This window comes from Prosopis cineraria, unplaced genomic scaffold (assembly GCF_029017545.1).
Source record: "Prosopis cineraria cultivar Desert tree isolate PC_DT_omini unplaced genomic scaffold, ASM2901754v1 PC4, whole genome shotgun sequence".
NCBI classification, from domain to species: domain Eukaryota; kingdom Viridiplantae; phylum Streptophyta; class Magnoliopsida; order Fabales; family Fabaceae; genus Prosopis; species Prosopis cineraria.
The window spans coordinates 40,816,347-40,839,957 of record NW_026555335.1 but is presented as its reverse complement, the minus strand read 5'-3'; the positions used below and the strand labels follow the sequence as shown (position 1 = coordinate 40,839,957).

General features: G+C 33.2%; 3 protein-coding genes across 11 annotated transcripts; all 3 read right to left on the bottom strand.

Moving 5' to 3' along the window:
- Window positions 1–3,541: 3,541 nt before the first annotated feature.
- Window positions 3,542–4,918, bottom strand: LOC129309080 (uncharacterized). The gene has a single exon (XM_054950433.1). The coding sequence runs from the start codon at window positions 4,567–4,569 to the stop codon at window positions 4,054–4,056; it is 516 nt and encodes a 171-aa protein (XP_054806408.1). The 5' UTR covers window positions 4,570–4,918; the 3' UTR covers window positions 3,542–4,053.
- Window positions 4,919–7,452: 2,534 nt separating this feature from the next.
- LOC129309079 (protein NUCLEAR FUSION DEFECTIVE 2) lies at window positions 7,453–11,104 on the bottom strand. Of its 3 annotated transcripts, XR_008592790.1 has the most exons (5): window positions 10,901–11,104; window positions 10,708–10,787; window positions 10,150–10,559; window positions 8,614–8,743; window positions 7,453–7,619 (listed from the first exon to the last, which is right to left on the bottom strand). XR_008592790.1 is itself a non-coding variant. In XM_054950432.1 (4 exons), the coding sequence occupies exons 1-3, from the start codon at window positions 10,961–10,963 to the stop codon at window positions 10,154–10,156; spliced, it is 549 nt and encodes a 182-aa protein (XP_054806407.1). In that variant the 5' UTR covers window positions 10,964–11,104; the 3' UTR covers window positions 8,385–8,743; window positions 10,150–10,153. The 3 variants fall into 3 exon arrangements, 2 of the variants coding, with proteins under 2 accessions (XP_054806407.1, XP_054806406.1); XM_054950432.1 differs by lacking the exon at window positions 7,453–7,619 and having other exon boundaries at window positions 8,385–8,743; XM_054950431.1 differs by lacking the exons at window positions 7,453–7,619; window positions 8,614–8,743 and having other exon boundaries at window positions 9,924–10,559; window positions 10,901–11,102.
- Window positions 11,105–12,408: 1,304 nt separating this feature from the next.
- LOC129309610 (probable alpha,alpha-trehalose-phosphate synthase [UDP-forming] 9) lies at window positions 12,409–18,373 on the bottom strand. Of its 7 annotated transcripts, none has more exons than XM_054951245.1 (8): window positions 17,992–18,146; window positions 17,828–17,885; window positions 17,503–17,569; window positions 16,645–16,770; window positions 16,488–16,562; window positions 13,690–15,771; window positions 13,283–13,556; window positions 12,409–13,200 (listed from the first exon to the last, which is right to left on the bottom strand). In XM_054951245.1, the coding sequence occupies exons 6-8, from the start codon at window positions 15,678–15,680 to the stop codon at window positions 12,859–12,861; spliced, it is 2,607 nt and encodes an 868-aa protein (XP_054807220.1). In that variant the 5' UTR covers window positions 15,681–15,771; window positions 16,488–16,562; window positions 16,645–16,770; window positions 17,503–17,569; window positions 17,828–17,885; window positions 17,992–18,146; the 3' UTR covers window positions 12,409–12,858. The 7 variants fall into 7 exon arrangements, with proteins under 7 accessions (XP_054807220.1, XP_054807222.1, XP_054807221.1 ...); XM_054951247.1 differs by having other exon boundaries at window positions 13,690–15,685; XM_054951246.1 differs by lacking the exon at window positions 17,992–18,146 and adding an exon at window positions 18,169–18,373 and having other exon boundaries at window positions 13,690–16,562.
- Window positions 18,374–23,611: the final 5,238 nt, after the last annotated feature.

Here is a 23,611-nt window from a genome sequence, read left to right as displayed (position 1 = left end):
TTACTCAGTAACAAAGGTTAATCTAGCCTATACAAATGTATGTTAATTAATTATAGTGATGCAAATCGCATATTCAAATGAAACATATTCACATATAAAACCACCTATTTTATATAGTTACAAAACTAACAATCATGTAACATTAGATTACTTAGCAAGCAAGGGCTACAACAATAACAACCATGTATCCTTCGTAAGACATCCAAGATCGTAAAAATAACAACCATGTGGTCATATAATAATATGCATCAAAACACATATAAGGTTATAATACTAACAACCATATGCCTCAGTCAAATTATGCCAAACCACAATAACAACAACGATATGGCTGTGATGTGATATACATGATCACCGCCAACTTTATACCTTTCTGATACTTTCAACATGAAATTGGTGGCTATTTAGTAGGCTATGTCCATGAACTTGGATTTCCCAAACTTTTCACTTATAAGGAGCTGTCAGGCCAAGAGTATTACACTTACTTATGCGACACAGTTTTCTTCAATACTAACAATCATGGAATGTTGTACTCCTAATCTAGCCTCTTCATGAATCGGTGAAAACTAATTAGATTTAAGTCCCTCGTAGAACAAGTGGGACAGTCCCTATGCAACAATCGGACAATAAATACCTCCCGATTCTAACAATTGGCAATCTGGCTAGCTTTCGATTCTAATGGTAAGCCATCAATAATATGTGAATTTACAACATCTACTCCTCTTCTTATAGGTGAACTCTTGCCTCATATAATCATGCCATGCACAAATGTTCAAAACATAGCAAGCATATTCATGCCCACCAATAGCATGCAACTTTTATTGACCTCAATCTTATCATATCATGCTTATCAATATCACAAACACAGTCATGCTCAACGCAAGTCTTAATTCACAATTTTTTTTATAGGCACCCTTGTACACTTTAATATCTACTCACAACAACAATCATATATAGCATATTTTTTACAAATGCCATTCACATCAATTTCATCACATCATCTAAACTTATTTATATTACCACAACTTACATCAAATATAGTTTTACAATATGTCATGGTTTTCAAATAAGTCTTTTCACATATAATCAATTAATTAAACAAATGCACAAGCTAATTTTTTTCGGTTATTTCAAACCTTTGAGAGGTCGAAAGTTACCCTTCAATCACAACTTGCTGTTCAAGCTAAATTCAAGGTCATCAATACTTCACAAGGTTATCTACAATTAAAATTGACACTCATTACTAATAATAATTAAAATTACCACTTTCAACATCTAATTTCATACTTTAATAATTAAATTTTTTAACTACAAGATCAACTTCATATTCAATAAGTTCATTAAATCCCATCAACTTTATTTAGCTCTCAAAAACTTAAATAATCCTTAATATATCATTCAACAACCCAAAATTATCATTAATGTCACAAATTAATCACCTCCAACAAATGTTTTTAAAATTAGATTGGATATTAAATCGAAAAAGTCAGCAGTTCATGGTTCACATGATTCAACTTGGTTGGACCAATAGTCAAATCAGTGATGTAATAATTAAATTAAAAAATTATATATGTATATAACAATCTAAATATAAGAAATAAATATGAAATTATTGCTTAACTTAAAAATAAAACTAGATATTTTAAGTTTATCATGACTTAAAAAGCCACATGATACAACATAACATTAAATACTTAAAAAAATTGGTCATTTTTTTAAAAAAGTTGATCAAAAAATTTTAAATTTTTTTTAAACAGTCTGATTTTTGAAAATCGGGTCTGGTTTCTAGCTTAATCTCGATTCCTGATTTGACTACCTATCTAAAATGACGTGACCTCTAAAACAATTTTTACATGCTGACTGAGCTGAAATCCAGATCGTCAATAGTTGAATCAGTCTAACAATCCAATTCGATCTAATTTTTTAATCACGGCTTTCAATTCTCAAATTTAAACATTTTAATCACCCAAAACTCTCAACTCTTGAGTTTAATTACAACATTAGATTTATTAACTTTCATTAACTTTAATTAACTTCATTAAATCCATTTACCACCAATAATAGCTTCCAACAATTCTAACCTTTATCACTAATAGCATTTTAATGCACAAATTTGTTCATAATTCATAAGTCACTTTTATAGACGCATAAAACCACTATATGTAGGATTAAATAACTCAAACAACTCTCATTAGTCCCATTTAGATCAATAAATTTGGACCCATAGCCCTAGATTAGAAAATTCTTATCTCCCAACTTCAAACCTCACTTTCAAAACATGTAGAGAAAAGAAGAGATAAGGAAAGCATACCTAGATGAAATTAAGCTTTAATCACTTTTAAAATGTCCAAAAGTTGATGCCTTAACAAAGCAACTACTTTCTTCATTGCCCTCCCTCTGTTTTTGTCTTCTTTCTCCTTGTTTCAGACATTTTTCACATTTTTTAAAAAATTGGTTCTGAAAATCATATTATAGTGTAAATTTTTATGCTACAACATAATGCATAATGCGCCAAAATTCAATTTTTATCTACAGTTCGAGTCTAAGTAACCCAATTCATTTCAAAACCCAATTCAAAGGTTAAAGCCAAATTCAATAATTATTTCTAACTGTCTTTAAACTCATTTATGCTTAAATTTATATATTTATCATTTATTAATTTAATTACTTAAGAGGATAATTTTCAAGATATTATATCATTGGGCAAGTTTCTTCACTGTGTTGTAATCGCATTGTTCCTTGTCAGACACTCCTGCACGTATCAAAGGCTAATCTGATGTGGAGTGCGGAGTTTGGAGCATGGCGCACACCCATGCACAGGATAAAAAATAATAAATGTAAAAACGGACGTCGAAAGAAAATATGAGAGATAAAACAGTGGAGATAAAATAATACATTACTTCTTTCAAATTAGTACAATGTGGCTGATAATTTTTTTCCTAAAGATTTCTATAAACTGTATTCATAAGGTACTGAACACTGACATGATCATCAACCCAATCAAAGTAATTAAAATATGCAAAAATATTTATATATACTATTCAAAAGAATAATATTCAAATAAAAAGACATTGAATCACAAGTAAATAGAACATTCACGTATAAATTACATCGAACAAAATGGAGTTATCAAAGCACAAATCTAAGAGTCTACTATTTTTTCTTTTCTTTTCTTAACTCAACAATGTCTTTTTACGCTTAGCAAGGAAAAGAAAAGCAAAAAATTCATTCTTATCAACCCGCCCAAACCTCTTGATCAATTGAGCAGAGCCTGGTTTATCAATTTCCCAGGTCTGACCCACCAATCCGGGTTGGGTAAGTTTTTTTTTTTTGGCCCTTTTATTCTCTTGGGCGAGAGGACAAGATGCAGGTAGCACTCAAGAATGTGATTCTTAGACGTGACCCCATATTCTGCTTAAATTGCCCCATAATCTAACCTAACCTATCAAATTCCGGCAACATGGTTAATACCATTTTTCCACTAAAACAACAGAAGATCAATAAAAATTAAAAAGAAAGGCAAGGCATCCATTCGGACTGGTTCAATAAAAACGACAACATATAATGAATAAAATATAATACACAGTGCATTTCCCTTAAAGGCCACATTATCTTTCTTGCAGTTGATACCAGCAAACCCCACCCTCCCAACAGAAGAGACAATAGTCAGAAAACCGAAGGAGAGAATTGAGTATTACAACTTACAAGCCAAATCCTCCTTTATCCCATGCCCTTTGTATACTCATCTCAATAGCAACACGCCGCCGTTTGTATTTTTATACGTTACCAACCACCAAAAGGAAATTATTATTTTACATACATAGACAGATACAATATTCACTAGAAAAAAAAAAATACCGTATAAACAAAGGAGGCCAAAAATGAAAAAGTAAGCGACGAGACGCAGCCAGCGAACCACTAGTAACAGCAGCGCGTAAACCTCGCGTGATCAGCGTCTCGTGCGTTTCTGTCATCTATTCCAACTCATGATGTGTCTCTTCCAGCGCACTACCCCACACGCACCTTAGCTTGTACGGCGCACTCAGCAAATTTTCAAGCGAATAGCGCAACGTCCTTGCCCGGAGCTGCATCAACAGATTTCAACGGGATTGAGCCAGGCGTGGCGGCGTAGCGGGTGGAGAAATTGAGGTATCCGTCGTAGCCGTTGTCTTCGCAATCGCCGTTCTGGTTGTTAGGGCCTTCGTCGAAGTTCAAGGCGTAGCTCAAGGGGTCGTATTGGTATTTCCCGTGCTTGCAGCCGCCGCCGCTTCTATTCCGGTTGAACCTCCTGATAAACGTCTTCCATCTCGGCCCAGCGACGATCTCGGACCACTCACGGATCTTCTTGAGGGCCCTGAGGCCGCGCGACCACCAGCGATCCTCGGTAATAGGAGAAGCGTGCGCGCGTGAGTGAGACCATGAAGTAGCTCGTACGCGCTCCCACCAGGCGAGGCCGACGGTGGGGGAAGGGCGGGAGCCGAAGCAGGGGAAGCAGAAGCAGCAGCGCGTGTTGGCTAGGAGACTGTTGGGTCTGTCGTCGGCGGCGGATTCGGGCTCCTTGCGGGACATATTAGAACCTTGAATTTTGCAGTGAAATCGAGCGAATCGATAGAAGAATAGATGGGATTAACGAAGTAGTAGGAAGGAAGAAGGGATTGGTAATTGTAGGATTGTGTGAGAAGTGATGGAGCGGGAGACGATGAACCCAATCATTCAGCGCTCAGTGCTCGCTCTGGCACGCAGTCCAAGCTTAGCAGTGGGTTATACGAAGATATATAATGTGAGGGTTAAGGACGAGCCGACGAGGGACAGGGTGATAGGCTGATAGCTGATAATTGTGGGGGGGAGCCAGGGCATAATAGTAATTGGAGTTAGAGAATGAGCCGTTGAAGGGATTAGCCATGAGTGGATCAATATTGTGGTGGGGCCTAGCTCAGGGGTGTCAAGCCTTCACACCTCTTGCACAGGAAAGGTTTCGAGAATTTTTTTTTATTATTATTATTATTTTTGTGGGTGTGGGGCCCGGTAGATTAGAAAGAGAGTGATAAACTAACCCAAGCGCAATGTAATGAAATTTCTTTTTCCATACGATTTAAATTTTACTAAAACAATTTTTTTTTCTATGAGGTAATTGAATATGCGTTTTATATTTTTAACTTCAATCTTACATAAAAAATACAATTGAAATGATTTTTTGTATGAGCTCTGATAGCCTAGATTTTTTATCCAGATTAATCTAGCATGCAGCGTGTGGGCATTTTTCATGGGCATACCTCAACAAATTATTGTTTTGATTTCACTTTTAAGCACAAAATATTACAATCATCATCATCAATCAATCTTTAATTATAAAAATTGTTTCCACAGAAGAAGCAGCAGCAGCAGCATGGTTAACAAGCCTTCAGTTGTGGATGGCAAAAGAGAAAAAGTCCTCAATCAGGCAACTCCTTTCTCAAAATTTCATTGTAAAACGACACCAAATAGTGGGAAAAAAAAACAAAATTTTGACCTGAATCAGAACCATTATCAAAAATAAATTAATAATGAAACACTTAAACACCTATTGTTTTTCTTAGACACTGTGACTGCGTAATTATAAAATACATGTCACAGTTTACTTGGGTGGTGTCACTCTCTTTTTAATAATATAAAATGTCTTCCTCCCGAAGTTGGATGTCACGGGACAAAGTTGCAGTATACATAGCTTTGGGTTTTGGAATACTGTGTGCTAGCCCCAGCCCCCATGTGCAGCATATAAACTGGATAAAATTGTCATCACTCATCGACTGTCAGCCAAATAAATAAATATAATTTTTTATTTTTTGCTTTATTCACATTTTACTTTTAATTTATATTTTTTTTTAATATTTTAAATTCATATATATTTATTTTTTATTATTTTTAATTCTTCTATGAGTAAGGCATAAAAATTTTGAAAGGATTTAAAATAATAAAAAATAAAAATATAATAATTTAAAATACAGAAAAAAGTATAGGAATTAAAAGTAAAACGTGAGTAAAATATAAAAATTAAAAGTTATATTTATCCTTTTAAAAAATAAAATTCACTCATTGACCAATTTAATTTCATCAGTTTGATATTATATTTGTACCCCAAAACAAAAACAAAAAGTTTGATATTACATTAAAATGCTAAACCAAACACTGATAAGATTGTGATTAAAATTATGAAAATAGGGACGCACTTTTTTGCCTGCTACCAAACAACTGAACTAGAGCATAATGGCATATGGCACCCAACTGTAGTTTTTTTCTGTTTTGCCGGCCTAAACCTAAATGATTGTTATTTGTTAGGTTGGTTTCAATACACTATTTCAAGAATTGATTTGATTCTACCTAATAGTTTTGCGTGGCTGTTCGCCCAAAAAGAATATTGTGTTTGGGCAGCTACTTTTGAGTAACGGATATTATCATTTCTAATTACAGTATTAAAAATTCAGTCAATCTGACTAATTGAACCTATAAACTATTAAACCAGCATATTATCCAGTTACATGAAATATTTTGTTCATGACTAATTTGATTATACTTGACTGTAATTTGACTATTAACTCTTGAATTAATGTTTTGATTGATACAATAATCAATATGATTTTGTTTCTACCTCATTTTAAATGATTGGTGGTAAAACCTTATGAGCTCAATCAACATAAATTAGCAAGCTTGTATTAAAAATTGACTCCTTTTGGTTTATTATATATGTGGAATTTTCGAAAGTGAATTTAATATTGCACGTACTTTGCAATTTTTGCATTTTAAGCGAGTACACTTAAATGGGTAGAGAGCATTCAACGAATAATGAATTTGTATTGTTGATTCAAGTTGAAATGGGAAAGTTAATTTATAAATGGATGGGAAAATAATTTTGTTTTTCGTCAATTTGACAATTTGCATGAAAGTCCTTGCGCGTCAATGTCTACACAAAACAAGTAGGGCAGGGAATCTTCTATGGTCTTCTATCTTGTCCAGCGCACTTTTGATGGAAGAGATTTCTAACTTCCAATTCAAGCGGCCTTATTTCAGTGACATGATCAATTAATTTAAGAATTAAGGTGGAAAGATATAGACAGAGGAAGAAAAATATTTATGCTCAATAGTTATTGGCTGTCACAGATTAATCTTATGATTATCAAATTAATCAATATATTACATCAAAATAAAACGGTAAGCAATCTTTTTTCACCATTCAATTATCGCTCATTAAGTGATTGGGTAGTTAAAGAACGTCGTGCCTTTCTGATTGGGAATTTTCTCAATGTGATCTAGTGTCAATATGTTATGTTATGATAATAAATAATTGTTTATTGTGCTTTTCGAAACAATTTGTATATCTTTGCTTTGTGCAAGATCGAGATCAGCAGTTAAGAAATATATCACATTTAATATCTAACCACAACTTAAATAATATATAAAAAGAATATAAGTTAAGCATAATCTTAACATGATGTTATCTCTATTTACTAATACCTTTTAGATGACATTTGGATAGATGGATTTAAATTTAAAATTTAAAATTTCATATTTAAAATTTTCTATCTGACATCAAAAGTTCACACCAGTAAAAATGAGTTGTCCTGCTTGCATGACTTGTCACCATGCTTTGGTAGTTTCGAATGACGATGGTTGACAGTTGAAAAAATTAAGGTCGATCAGATATTTGAAATTCTAAAAGAATAGTAATAAAAAAAATTGTATCTAAAGCCATAAAATTTTGTGTTCAAATAGTAAATATTGTCCAAATCTAAATCTCCACTAATCCAAACATTACCTAGGTGTTATTTTTTATTCATCAACATCACATTTTACTCATTTTTAAATCTCATAACAATTTCTTCAACTAATATTACCGCATCTAATATTAAAAATTTAAACATTTTAACCATGTACATTACATTAATCTAACATAAAAAATAAATAAAAATTTATCTTTTAAAAAAATAAAATCATGCACTATTGATGACAAAAAAATAAATGAATAAAACTAATATAAACATAAATATTTAAAATTTTATACAGTGATAATAATATTTATTTTATTATCAATGCCTTAACTATTTAAAAAATATAAAAAATTTATTACAAATAATTATAAAATATAATATTCTTGTTTAATAGGATTTTTTTAGTTAAACAACATTTTAATCCTAACATAATTAATAATAGAGAGTTTTGAAATATAAAATTAAAGATTAAGTAAGTTAACTTTAAATTTTTAAAATAAAAAAGGTCATATACAACTGTATTAAAATTCAAAAAAAAAATTATGCATTTAACTTTAAAAATTTTATTTGCGACATGGTACTAAATTATGTGCCATGGTGGGTGAGAGTAAGGTCTAAAATTCAAATCATGCCAGGAAATTTTTTTTTTTTTTTTAAAAAGACTCAAGCAATCTGTGACATATTGGGCCAAGCCCAACCATGCCGAGATTAGAGCTTTTTTCAGGCTGCTTGTTGAGAAATGAGAATATTAGTAATAAATTCGTTTTTGGACAAAGAAAGAGTAAAATAGCATCCTAGTTCCAACAGTCTGCACTCTTTCTCAAATGATATTGGATAAAAGGCTAGTACGAGAAAGTCGTGATTAACGCACCTAATGGCGATGATACTCAGGTATCTCGTGATCTTCAACTAAACGTCCATCTTCAATCCAATTTTCTCTCTTAACTTCGCAACATTACTTTATGTTTCTACCCTCCTCCATCTGTCCACACTTCTCACTTCTTTTTAATAAAAAATCAATTAATAAAAAGAAATTAGTTTACAAGACATACATTTGCAAAAATTCTGAAGGGAATGGTGATAGAAGAGTTTTAAATCCAGGGAGACATTAAATAAAAGAGAAACAAAGTAGCTAGCAAGCATATGAATACCTTGCACAAACAGTAGAAAAGGGTAATGCTTCAGAAGAAGGTAGTAAAACAATTTCTTTCGATAACACTTAAAAATAAGACCACATTGGATGGAGCTCCCATTTAAAGAATTTTTTTTTTGGTTGTTGGTATAAACCATTCACATCTTGAAATATCCTGAATTCATTATTCATCACAAACTAATTCAGACCTCTCGAAGAAACCTTACAGTGATAGCGAAATACTGATAGAATAACCCCTTTAAAATTACATTAATTATTACGTTTGTCACTTCTCAAGATTCGAACAATCACCCTAGAGAATGTTGGCCGTAGTTCTTTCCAACTCGATCAAGCGCCCATTGGTTAAAAAAACTTAGATCCAAATTAGCAAACTAGGAAAACAAAGCAGATTGTAACAATTTGACTCAGGTCCGCACTTCTCACTAAATATGGCATGGTTTTTTTTTTTTTTTTTAACTTACCCTGGCCACCCCCTTTGCACATCCCCTTGATGTACAGGTGCATGTTAAAAAACATGTTAAAAAGCAAGTTAAAAAAATACCCTGCCACTAATATTAAGTTTTATAAAAGCAAGCTATTTTATCCTTATGGATGTCAAAGACACGATCATAATTCCTAGCATCGCTCTATGATATAGATTCAAATTCAAGAAGTGAATCGAGAATCAGTTTTATACTCACATGAGAATGCATCTTTGAACAGGCTTAAGATCAATTACAGCTACATTCTTCCCCGTCATATTACAGCGTAATCCAAGCAAATAAAAAAGACTTGCGAAAGAAAGCTAAGAAGAAACAGAGAAATAGACTGCAGTTACAAACACATCCATGGCATAAAATTAAAAGATATGAACAATGACATCAACAGAAAATTTCTGATGAACTGGATATTGTGTTTTTCTTTTGGTGTGTTAGGTTCTATTCATAGATTTTTGTGAGCCTTTTTTTTTTCCGGCTATTAGTATGTTATTGTTTTGTTGTGATTAATAAAACTGGCTCTTTTTCTAGAAAGACGAAAAACCACGAAAATTCAAGGCAAACATATTTATATAATCGTTTTAAACACCTGCATGGGTGAATAATAGTAACATACGGAACCATTTAGTAATTCCCGTAATACGCGCAAGTGCATATTATCATGTACATAGTCACAACCGATCAAACTACAATAACTAGCAAGTACGTACATTAGTCATTAACATGGTTTTCAGTATCAGAAACAAAGGGCAAGCAACTGAGAAGTTAGTTAACTCACTGGTTCAAAATGGCAGAGCAACGCCGCCCTTAGAGCCATGAACGGCCCAGAAAACGTTGCCTGCAGCATCGTAGTTTGCGGCATCAATAGCAATAGCACCAAAGATTGCACGGAACGCACCACAAACCACAGAAGGTGCAGAAGAATTGGTCTTGGGGGAAACCCGAACCACTTTGTGCAATCCCAACCGCAATCCGTCTCCAGTACATGCAGATTCCACTTTGGAGATTTCCGCTATTCGACGATTCAGATCTCTCGAAGAAATGTCAATGTCTTTAGATAGTAACTGGAATAAGACAGCTTTTTGCATGATACAAGCACCCAAAATGCTCAAACCTCTGTTGTTCTCTTCTGAGAAGGAAGCATGAGTCATGGCACGACGAAGAAGACCTGTGCTGTTGAAGGAATAGCTGGTGATAACATACAAACTGGTTAGCTACAAATTACTAGAAGGATACAAGGAATTTGCTTAATTTTGAAGGGCCAGTGTTTAACCAAAAAGAAAATAGAAAAAGAATAACACGAGAGGGGGGGAAATGAAAAAACGAAAGGACAAACCCTAATTGTTTCTGAAGGGTTTCAAGAGCCACTGAAAACGGCGATGATGATCTGGAGTAAAGATCACTAGCGGCGTATCCCTGCACAAAAGGCAGTAAACATATCATCAGCGATCGACCAGCGATCGTTCGATCGCTGAGAAAAAGGAAGAGGGAGAAGAGAAAAATCTGGAAAAGACTACAAATCATTGCACCTGAAAGTTGGGAAGGGTGGCGATCAGTAAAATAGAGAAGAGAGTAAAGCAAACGGATGGCATTTTCCACTTTGTTTTTGTGTCTCAGAATTGACGACGTCGCAGTGTCGTCTTCGTCTTCCCTTCTGGTTTCTTCCTACCCTCGGCAAAGTGTCACTGGGACCACGGGGTTTCACTCCTCCCGTGTGGATTCAACTTATTTTAAAGGGTGAATGTTCAACTTGGTGTTTGTAGATGTTTTTTAGGAGCGTTAGATATTTTATAGTTTTAAGTGACGCAAGTTGAATAATTTTATTTTAAATTATTTTTTTAAAGAGCAAAAAATTATATTATTATTGAACCGTTAACTTATATATTGATATGATATATTCATGGAGTCTATATACATTGACAAATAAGTCTTGAATTTTGATATTAATTTATTTTTAAATTCTTTTTTAATAACATTAAATATCTTAAATTTTTTTTCTAAAAGCACTTGGTATTTTAAAATTTTATTAAAATAAAATTTAATTATTTATAAATATTCATTCAAATTTTATAAATTACTTTTAAATATTAAGAATTCAAATTAATATTTAATAAATTTATAGATGACTTTTTATTTTTTATATATTGATCTTTGATTTTTTTTTAAGACAGTGTTCAAATCTTTATATTTTTTGTGCATGTCAGAACTTACTTACATTTTTAATATTGATTAAATTTCTTTATTTTTTTGGTTAACTTACGATTTTCCTCTAAAATATTATATTATTCATATTTAATGCTCTTTATATGTTGTAATGTTAAGAGTAAAGTTAGAAATATGACAATCAAAACCAACAAAATAACAAAAAAAATGTTTATTTAAAAGATATCGTTTATTTTTTTAATGTGCTACAAAAAAATTTATTTAACAAGAAAAAATAGAGAGATAAGAAGAAAATTTTTTTTATTAATTTGGAGGTTCATTGCCTTCATTTTTATTGCAGAATATTTTATTAAATTGGTTAGGTAATGTTTTAAATAATAATATTTAAATTATTAAATATTAAAATATTTAATACTTTAATAATATTTATTAAATTTTATTTTAACAAGATTTTAAAATGCCCATCACTTCTAGAAAAAAACTTTAAAATTTTAGTGCTCTTGAAAAAAGAGTTTAAGGACAAACTAACATTAAAAAATATAATTAAAATTCTATATGTTACTGTACATGAATTCCATAGACATGTCGTGTTAGCATATAATAGTAGAGTTAATGTTTCATTATTAATAAAAAAGGTTTTTGCCCCTTGAAAAAAAAAAAAAAAACAAACGCGCGCGCGCACCCCCCTCCCCAACCAAACCCGCATGCATCATTTCCTTTCACCTCTACTCATAATAAGCACTCTGCCCTACAAATTTTTTCCTTTGAAACATTAAATTACCAAACAATTAACAAGCTATTTCATCGAAGATACACCAGGGTTTACTAGATGGAAAATTAATAGAAATTAAAAACAAATTCTGAATCCATCAAATTAAAAAATTGACAAGTCATTTTCTTTCCGGTTTACCTCTATCTTTTCCAACTTATGACTGAATCCATCAAATGAAAAAAGAAAAAAAAAATTGAATCCATCAAATATGTTACATAATAAGCCACAGATATGAAATAAGAACTCTTCTAATGGTGTGCATAACCGCCATTTTGAGACTTGAATGCCCTAATGACTTGCATAAACCAAATTAATTCGAACTATACAAAGGATTTGCAAAGTCCCATGAAACTAGAATTCCTTAACCCCTCAATATATTTGATATTTTTTCTTTTTAAGGCTACTTCTAGAAAGCAAACAAATTCACTCTTCCCCTCCCCTCATATCAATCAAAGTTCAACCACTCTAAACACCTCTTGCATTCCGAACCATATCCTCTAAGTTTGCTTCTCCACCCTATGCTACTACTTCAACGAGCAAGTCCAGCATTTTTCAAGCAATGTTCTCAAAACCAGCTTCTACTCTGTCAGAATGACCTTCTTCATCACATACTGGTTTAAGCCTTGAAGCAGCAGTACCAAGGCTTTTAAGCAGCAACATCACATCAGCAGTATCATCTAAGTAGTACCTGGCTTTGCTTGGTTTCTGGCCAACAGTGCAAGCAAAGATTTCCGGTGCTGAAGATGGGCTTCCTCCGTAAACTTTGGTTGATATGCTCTCGAACATGTCCTCATCAGACCTATCATCCCCAATGCACAGAATGAAATCTGGCGATTTCTCAGTCCTGGCCAGTGTAGACAGAACCTCCTCTACAACTAACCCTTTAGTGATTCCCTGTTGTGTTGATTATCCAAGTTTAGAACTTTTTATGAACAATTATGGGTTGAGACGGAGAAAGAAAGGGACAGAGATTTACCTGTGGTTTAACTTCAACAATGTACTGTCCCTTCTTAACAACCACCGGGTCATTTGTAAGGACACTCTCAAGGTGATCCAGCAGCGACTTGGCCTGCCAAGATCCAAAATCAAGATCTGCATCACGGTGGTGCCAAACCAAGGCACTCTCCTTCATCTCCATATGAGAGCCATCTGTTGCCTCAGTATATGATCTCATCACAGGTTCAACAATGCTTTTCCAAGCAAAATCTGTAGCTATATGATTTGTTTCCCAACTTGATTGTCCATCCCACCTGCATTCAAGAGTAAACAAAACTTCAAAAATCTAGAGATTTATAACAAGTAAAATCTCCCTTGTAAGCACGTGCAAAGAGAATTTAACTTCATATCTAAGAAGCCAATGCTTTGGATTGAGGAGAGACTAACCTTATAAAATAACCATGCTCAGCTGCTATACCAAGGTTCTTGCACTGATTTAACCACTCACCCAATGAAGCCCTTCCCCTACCACTAACTAAAAACACAATGTTCTTGGGGTCACTGCATAGGTTGTTTAGCACAGATATGAGTTCAGGACTGGGGCTTTTAACGATGGAATTTTGGGACACAATTGTACCATCATAGTCCAAAAAAATTGCTCTCTGATTTGACCTTTTGTATGCAGAGACAATCTGGCCAATTGACAGCTTCCTAAAACTGGGAGAAAGGGCCAGGATTCTGAAACCCAGTCCAAAGCCAATACCCCAACAACGTTTGTAGAGGTGATCCTGGCATGAACGAACTAGATCCTGCACAAAACTTCGAGCCCAATAACCCATGTCATGAGAGCTAACATACCTATAGTGTTTCTCATGCCGCAACTGTTTCTCTGCTATAGACATATTGATGGCCAAATTTATTGCATCAGCTACAGCCCTAATGTCCCATGGGTTCACCCTCAATGCCCCACTAAGAGATGGCGAGCAACCTATAAACTCAGAAACAACAAGCGCACTTGTACGAGCGAACTCTGAAATAATTCCCAAGGGTTGATCTGTTTGCATATTCCCCTGCCTACAGACAATATACTCATATGGAATTAAATTCATACCATCCCGCACAGCATTCACAATGCAACATTCTGCCAAAGAATAATAGGCTATCTTCTCATAAAAAGGAAGAGGATGATCTATGATGATCACAGGTTCATAATTTAGCAAGCTGAACCTTTCATTTATCCTGTTAGCAATAATGTGTATCTCCCCCTTTGCTTCCTGAACATCTTTGCCTGAACTTTTTGGGGGATTTACAATTTGGACTAGTACTAATTCACCTTGCAGTTTTGGATTCTGCTCTAGGAGTAATTCTATAGCCAAGAGCTTCAAATTGACTCCTTTAAAGATGTCCATATCATCAACACCAAGAATAAGTTGCTTCCCCTTAAATTGCTCACACAGTTCTTGAACTTTGACAGAAGATGATGGGTGATTTATGGCAGAGTGAAGCCTAGCCATGTGAATCCCTACTGGCAAGATTTTAATGTATATTGTGCGGCCAAAGTATTCAAGCCCAATGTAGCCCCTTTTGGATTCATATTCCAAGCCAAGCATTCGACTACAACAAGATAAAAAATGACGAGCATAATCAAATGTATGAAACCCAATTAAATCTGCATTGAGAAGTGCTTTCAAAATTTCATCTCTGACAGGCAGAATCCGAAAAATTTCTGATGAAGGAAAAGGGCTGTGGAGGAAAAATCCTAGCTTGACTTTATTGTATCCTTTTCGAAGAAATGTTGGCAGAACCATTAGATGATAATCATGAACCCATACATAATCAACTTCTGGATTCATAACCTCCAAAACCCTTCTCGCAAATATCCTGTTAGCAGCAACATAGGCCTGCCAAAGCAACCTATCAAAGCGATTGCCATGATCAGGAAACATGGGTAACATGTAATGAAATAGAGGCCACAAATGTTGCTTGCAAAATCCATTATAAAACTTATTCTGAATGAGCGATGGCAGGAAGGTAGGCCAGCATTTGAATTCATCCAGCAACTCTTGAGAAATTTTCTCTTGTTCACTTTCATCAACATCGACCTTCAAAGATCCCACATAAACAACATCAGTATCATAAGAAATAGCATCTTTTAGCTGCCACAAAACTGAATCTTCATCATAACTAAAGCACCATCTGCCTGAATCTTTATCCTTTTGAGCATTAAGGGGAAGAAAATTTGATACAACAATTATCTTTTGACTATGTTCAGATGAGGAAGCATGTGAGTTATCATCACCAGTACTTTCTTTCCCATCTATATCAGAAATAACTCCTGGAACAGTATTAACACGCGGAAGAGCTCTGGGAGTTTGAGGGTAATTTAAAATGTCCCCAGACACCAAGTCCAACAAATTTGTGCAAGACGTAGCCACCATCTTTACTGCAATTTCCAATATTGGGTGTCAGGCCATGCAATGTTATGTTGGATCAGCAGTTACAAGAAATGGCACAAAGAAAAGGAAGAACCTGTGACAATAGAAAAGAATTCGTGATGACTATAACATGCAGGACTACACGCAATGCTATAGGACACAAGTACATAACTCAAAGCAAAAAACTCAAGGTTAATTAATCAGTACTTGAAACATTGTTTAGGCAATCACTTGCTTCTTTTTTGTAAAGGTTTAGTCATCGTGATTGCTTGTTGAAATAGAAAAACAGATAAATGCTACTCAAATCACCTGATAATTATTTGATGAATATTTTTTACCATGTCTAACTTCATCATCAATTGTTGAAATATGGAAAACAAGAGACAAGATCATTATTCAATCAAAAACACCCCTACCAGATGCATGTGTGAGTGAATTCCCTAATCAATTCAATTAAAACCACATTAGATAAGAAGCAGCATGTTAGACGAAAGCCAAGGTGATTACAAGTTCAATTTTTTATACAACGCCTATCGGCCAGGGAAAAAAAATAGCAAAGTATGCTTGGCTTTAAACACTAATTGGAAAAATCAACTTTTCCCAAATAATATGTTCTTCGCTCCTAGCAAAGACAAGGGACAGCAATAAATCAGAAAAATGATTGAAGCTTCTATCATAATTTCACTGCTGATAAATTTTTCACTAATCCAAATTATCAAAATAAAGGACATCAAAATTTCATATTCAAAGAAAGAAATAAACTTATCAGGCAGAAAAGGAAAAGAAAGCAAGAAAGGCGGAGATTCCAACCAAGGGTTTGGCCAGTCCAATTATACTTGATCTTGGAGTCATCCAATGCTACAAAAGCACTATAATATCTGTCATCTGACCAGAAACACAGACTCACAATATTAGAATGAAAGATGTGGGATAAAATGGCTAATAAAGAAAACGAACGCATACATACCTAGATTGAACTAGCACTTATACAGCTAAGCTCATGATAATCAGTTCTTGTATTACTAGCCCTTCACGCGGCTTTCCTTCCCTTGTCATATAGAGCACGTGAAGAAAAGAGCGTTACCCTTGGGAACTGCAAGTAAAGCAGAGTTAGGCAGAATAAAGAACTGATTCACATTATTTATATATCATTTTAATTTAATCCAGAAAAATCATTAAGACTAATTACCGGTTGAGACAATAAATCAAATAATTGAATAATTGAACTCCTCAAGTGAGAGAGTTCATCCATTTATTTAATTTCACAGAAATACAGTATGCAGAAACATGGTATACTGAAATAAACCCAGCCAATATGCCAGGACAAAGGAGAACGTAAGTAAAAACAGAGTAGCAACATGGGACAATTTCCAAGCAACAACATAGATAAGTGGGTGGATTCATGGATTATCTCAGGAGTTTGTTGAACTTTATCTTTTTGTGAGCATGAACAGTCAGTGGAGGCATAAATGCATTGCTTTTCATTTGCAGCTATTTAAACATATTCAGAATGCTTTGTTTATTTCTACATAATTTGTTTAATTTATACCTTACATTTCTTTCAGTAATTTTTATTTTCCTTTTTTCAATTTTCAATAGTTCGTTTTTACATTGCCCAAACATGCCAAGTAGCTTCAATACCAAGTAACTACTGTTAGAATAAGGAATATTTATAAGCACCATCGTTACTTTCATGTACATGAAACAAACTGGCTTTCATTTCTTTATGAGCAGTATATTTCTTACCAAACAAGCAGCCCCTAAAGCAAATATAACAGAGCCGACACACAACGCTAAACAGCCAAACAGAGGGAAAAGAGCGCACCTTTTTCTGAAAGGAATCAAACTGATGCGACACCAAGAATTTACAATGACTGTACATAAATTTCCTGCTGGAAAAACAAACAAAATTCAGCATGAACAAAGAACTTCCGTTTGATCGCTGAGGAAAAAAAAATCCTCAATACCAAGTAACTAGAGTTTCAATAAGGAATATTTAGATGTGCTGTTGTTACTTTCATGCGCATGCAACAAGCTGGCTTTCATTTCTCCATGAGCAAGTATATTTCTTAACAAACAAACAGATCCTAGATCAAATATAACAGAACCAAGCCACAATGCCAAACAGAGAGAAAAGAGCACACATTTACCTGAAATGAATCAAAATGATGCAACAACGAGAATTTCCAGTGACTGCACATAGATTTCCTGCCGGAAAAGCAAACAAATCATTTTCATTTGATCGCAGAGAAACTAAGAGAAACGAAAAAAAAAAAACTCTTTCAACTGGGCGAGGTCTCAGGAAGTCATTTACCCTGTTCTCCAGTTTCTCAACAATCAAGCAGGCCCATTACAGGAAAGATTAAATGAAATGCAGTGAGACAAAAGAAAAGGAGACAACAATGGATAAATTCAAAACTGAAAAGTGGGTAAGAAGTATGAAGACGAGTAAGGAAGAGGGGAAAAATTTACAAGTGGAGAGATGGTATACTTGGATATATACGATGAGTGTGTTAGGTTGACGACCGGTGAGATTTTTGGGAGTTTCATGGGTTTGAAACCGACCTCGAGAATTAGAGAGACGAAAAGAATACGATGGGAATATTGTTTCCGAGGTTCCGTTTGGTTTGGGCGTCTGTTCTGTTCAAATTTTTGTAAATTCAACAAAGGATGCTGCATTGAATTGCTGAGACAGCTTGAACATGGGAAGTAAAAAAGAGAAAGATATATCTCATTTGGATATATTAATATCTTATCAATTAATTATAATCATTAATTTGATATAAATAAATAATCACCTTTAAAATGGCGAGAGAAGCCAATCCAGTTGGATGGCAACTCAGGTCGCTCTTACGTTTTAGTCCTGATCCTGAATTCCTAATCAGGTTTGTTTTACACAAATGCCCTCCTCGTATGGCATTTTAACCCCCACTGGCTTGCCATTGTATTCAAATTTTTTTTTTACCAGATGTTCAAACTAATCAATGATCCACCACAACCTTGAAAATTTGAAAGAAAAAAAGAAAGAACGGAGAGAAATTAATGATTGATTTAAGTTTTTTTTTTTTTACCAGCATGCTTGATTTAAGTTTGAGCCATTATCAATTCAATTATCTGTTGCGATTATTGGGAAATGTCTGGGTCTAATAAAGAAGTAGATTAAATTAAAATGATTATTAGGAAAGCAGAAAAGGGTAAAACAGTGATTGAACAGAGTAATTAGATTAAATTAAAGAATGGAGAGGAAATCTGAAAGGCAGTGTCGTCAAATTAATTAACAAATTGGATGGATTGGATCATACAGAGACCGAATTCTTCACAAATCAGTCTTGTGAATCCAAATAGCATTGAATAAATTTAATTTAATTTAATTATTATGTGGAATACGGATTCCTGGCATGCCGTTGAAATTATGCTTTGCATAATGGGAACAAGATTGACCATGTCTGGCCACCCATATTATTCTATCATTTTGACCATCTCCATCTTTATCTTCTGATTTTGATGATCACGGATTATGAAATACTATAGGGAAGACAGATTAATTAGGCAATTAAAGTTGTCGTAAACAGAATGTTAATTTGGGCGATTCAAAAGAACCTTTTTCGAAATAAATTAATAAGGTTACAAGATTGACGCCAAGAGTCGTCCCACAAAATTCCCACTCGGTTTCCGATTCAAGGCATATTAATCGATGAACACGTTTCCTTAATTTATGACATGGAGCGTGCCATTCCAACCTACCGGTTTTTTCAATATTAATCCATTAACACGTTGCCCACTACGCATATTTATATATATATACACACACACACACACACACACAATATGCAACTGAGCAATACTCTATCTATCACAAATAGCGATATTAACGTCCTAACGAGGATACGATCGTGCGCGAAATTCCACCCACAGGCGCACAATTATCCCCATGTTGTTCTTATCCCGTTCGTGACGGCGAATCATAACATAGTTTTTTCTTTTAAATAATGAGATCAAATTATAATATTAAAATAAAACCATGGCAAATACACGAAAAAAAATGAAGCCAAATAAAATCTCATGATGCTGTTTAGAGGTCCAATGTATAGCACTGCTTCATCGTTTCTGGTTTTTATGTTTTGAAGCTTTACATGCCATCCTGACCAAAGTCATTTTTGGAAGTGTGGGTGAAAATCTTCAATGTCAATTGCTTCATGAGTTTAAAAATTGGTTTTTTAAATCTTACGAGAGATTATTAGATGATTCGATATTAAGCTATCCTTTCATTATATAACTCACAGCTCTTCCAACTACTATCATCGAGCTGGACTTCAAGCTGACTCCACCTCATCTTCAAGCGAGTTTTATCAAGTTTCGTCCACATGGATCCAAAATGTTTGGCTCCAGCTTCATGTGTTTATCCCGTTTAAGTTTTTGTATTTTTTACTGTTTTGTAACTTGTTTTGTTGTGCTTGTCTTTATTTTTTATTATGTTTAGCCTTCTTTTCACATGGGCCTTCAAGAGTTTCTTCTGAGGTCCTTTTGTTTTTGTAATTGTTTTACTTATGTTTTTTTAAAATAAAGTTTGAACTTGTTTTAAAAATGAAATAAAATCCCACATTGGAATCTGCATAGGCTTTACACCATGATATCTCTTCAAGTTTGGGGGAAAAGGATTTTTTTTTTTTAGTCATTTGACAAAGCATATCATTAACTTTTCATCACATAACTCTTTTTTTTTTATACTCCCTTTATTTAAAATTATAAGATACTTTTAAATAAAATCTCACATACTAATAACCCTAATTAAAGACACTTAACAACCTCATTTTTTCAAAATAAAAATATAAAATTTTAAAAACGTCTTTCATTTAATAGCCTTAAATTCACACCAAATTAATATTAAATAGAAAGAGAGAAAGGATAATATTAAAATAAACTTATTTAGTGAAATTTTAATTTTTTTAAAGTGTCTTATATTTTAAGATGACAAATCTCTCTCAAAAATATCTTATAATTTATAATAGGGGTAGTACTATTAAATATTGGTGGAAAAAATATTATATTAAAATATGTTTATTTAATGGATATAAAAATAAAATTTATTAGATTTTTTAGAAAAAATTAACAAGTTTTAAGGTTGGAAAGACTTGTACAAGAAGGAATAACACGCTATAAGAAACAACACACACACACTTCATTAAAAACAAAAACAAAAACAAAAAAGACAAAGGCGCGCGCGCGCACATATATATATATATATATATATATAGCAAAAGTTGAAGTGGACACCAGCATCAAATTCTGGTTCCTCAAACTGTGCGTCGCTAATAAATTCAGGACGAGTTATTGACATATATTGAAATCGAACAAGGTCAGATGTGGCAGTGATTTTTATTAATATATGAAAGAAAAAAAAAACATTCAATGGATTTGAAGTTTGCCTCATTCACGATGGATTTATTTGTATGCTCAATACAATCACAAATGTGGTCAAATATTTTTATATTAGAATCAAAAGTCCCGAAAATCCAATCAATAAAAAACCCTTGAAAACTTTAAGTAGATTCAATAAAGATAAATAAATAATTTTTTTAAAATTTAGATGGGAGACATGTTTAATTATTTACTGTCTCGCCCACGCAGTTCATGATTGAAAGAATTTATGGCAACCGACAACGCACGCGGCAGATCGAGCATGTTCCCTACCTCAGTCTCTCGTTCTCGTCCCAGTCAGAGGATTGAGGAATGATTAATGTTTTTTTCCCCACCCCGTCTTGTAGATTCGCTTTTGTGTTTTTTTAAGTGTAAAAAAGGAGCAACAGAAGAACTATATATAAATGCCAAATCAAAAATTAATTATCCAGGAGTTCTAATTATTTGTAGATACATAAATTTAAAATATACATGTAAAACTTAATTATCTTATACATAGAATTGAAAAAATAATTAATTTCTTTATTCAAAATATATTTATAGTTCTCAAAAGCATTTTGGTAAGTATAAAGAGTGGGTTTCATCAACAGCAAAAAAAATATCTCCTCCAAGATAATAACAGTGAACATCTCTTAATTAAATTTTTATATAAATAACAATTGGAATTTAAATCCATGCATATATAGCAATTTGAGTTAAATAATGAGAATTTACATTATTCACGTTAATTTTAGTTAGTTTTTAAATAAAATGAATTTGTTAGATTAATAAAGAGCTTACCAAAATTCTGTACACACTTTTTAAATTTAAAAATATATCTTAATTTTAGTAAGTCCTCAAAACTCATCTCATATGAACTTTTTCATAACAAAAAAAAAAAAAAGCTTGCTCAGATTATTTGGAAAAAAAAACATCATCATCATTTAAAAAGCAGAAAAATACTTCAAAATTACACACAAAATCTTCATTAGGGCAACAGATAGATCCGAGTCTATATCACGAGTCACGTCTTGTCAATTGTGTCCATTAATTAAAATATTGAGCACCAAATTAGCCTACAAATATTTTGAATTGTTCCGTGTTTTACCAAAAGGTGAATATATTATATGTAGACAAGATTTGGGGGAAAGAAAGGAGGAGACGGTCTTCATGAGGAAATCAATCAATCAATGGCGCGTCTTGTGGCAATTAAGCGGTCAGGGATTATGCTCTGCCTCTATTATCTGTGCTACGTACTACTTTCATGCCCCTTGATGCTTTGATTGTGTTTTATAGAATAACAATTACATAATTAAAACCGTGGGCCAAAAAAAAAATTACATAATTAAAACAATATTTATTAACGGGGGAATATATGTAATATGGTTTTTCATAGATTGACAAATGTATGTCGATGAGATTTAATGTAGTTTACAAGGTATGATACTTTAATTATGTAAAATATAATTTATCAATTTTTCATTAAAAAAATTGTTGACATAAATGCTAACATGAATTGGATATTGAAAATTCACTAGAATCAATCCATGAGACTTACAATTCAAGGTATACTTATAGAAGTGCTATAGCGTGTTTCCGATTAATAAGCTCTTTACTTCACTTATGACATTTAAACACACACTGTTTTTTAAATTTTGTGAAACACGAGCAAGTATCAATAACTGTCTCATTAATCCCCCAATGATGCAGAGAGAAATTTTGCTCCTTCCTAATTAATATCTCGTCTTATTTTAGACAAAAAAATAAATTATTCACTAATTTTCTTATGCTAAATGTAATTTTAGAAACGTCAAAATTATCCGCAATGTATTTTGTAATGTGATTGGCATGTCGAGCTCGTTTCTTGAAACCGTGCTGCAAACTGTGTTGCTGATGCGCTGGCTAGACATATGAGATTATCTTTTGATTTGATTTTCTTGTCTGACATTCCTAATGTTCTTTTGCAAGAATTTAATACCGAGAGGTCTGTTTTATTATTGTTGATGGACATCTTTTGTGATGTAGCATGTAATTTCCTTTTGAATAAAAAAAAACATCAAAATTATCAGCAGCTAATTACCTCGCTAATTTCTATTTTTAAGCAAGGAATATGACTTTGTTCACTAGTTTTCTCAGTTAACGTTTCAACTGCCGAGGATCCATCATCACCTTGTCTCCCTGACTTCGTTAATTAATTTTCCTCATCTCCTCTTTAATTTTCACTTAGTATTATAATACTAATTGTAATTTCTTATTAAACATTCCATTCATGGGTGATGCCGTAATTAATGGTCAAGCCTGACATCTTATGCGGCATAGAAAATATAGAACCTCTTATCATCTATAATTTGTTATTACTAATTTACTACGCCATTAATTGGACCTCTTATTAGCTTGACCATTCCTTGCGTTTTTTAAGAAAATAGAGTCTGTCATGCAAATTTACAATTTGTGGAAACCATACTTTAGTTCAAATTAATAGAAAAGGGGATGTGGCTTACGTGCACACCTCCTATATGATTCTACAACAAGCAAAG

Excerpts from the sequence above, each read along its gene's own strand:
- LOC129309079 (XM_054950432.1), bottom strand. The coding sequence starts at position 10,963 with ATGCCATCCGTTTGCTTTACTCTCTTCTCTATTTTACTGATCGCCACC. Across the intron at positions 10,788-10,900 it reads CCACCCTTCCCAACTTTCAG|GGATACGCCGCTAGTGATCT; the intron begins GTGCAATGATTT and ends CCTTTTGTGCAG. Across the intron at positions 10,560-10,707 it reads ACCCTTCAGAAACAATTAGG|CTATTCCTTCAACAGCACAG; the intron begins GTTTGTCCTTTC and ends TGTTATCACCAG.
- LOC129309080 (XM_054950433.1), bottom strand. The coding sequence starts at position 4,569 with ATGTCCCGCAAGGAGCCCGAATCCGCCGCCGACGACAGACCCAACAGT.
- LOC129309610 (XM_054951246.1), bottom strand. The coding sequence starts at position 15,680 with ATGGTGGCTACGTCTTGCACAAATTTGTTGGACTTGGTGTCTGGGGAC. Across the intron at positions 13,557-13,689 it reads GAGCATGGTTATTTTATAAG|GTGGGATGGACAATCAAGTT; the intron begins GTTAGTCTCTCC and ends TCTTGAATGCAG. Across the intron at positions 13,201-13,282 it reads TTGTTGAAGTTAAACCACAG|GGAATCACTAAAGGGTTAGT; the intron begins GTAAATCTCTGT and ends TCAACACAACAG.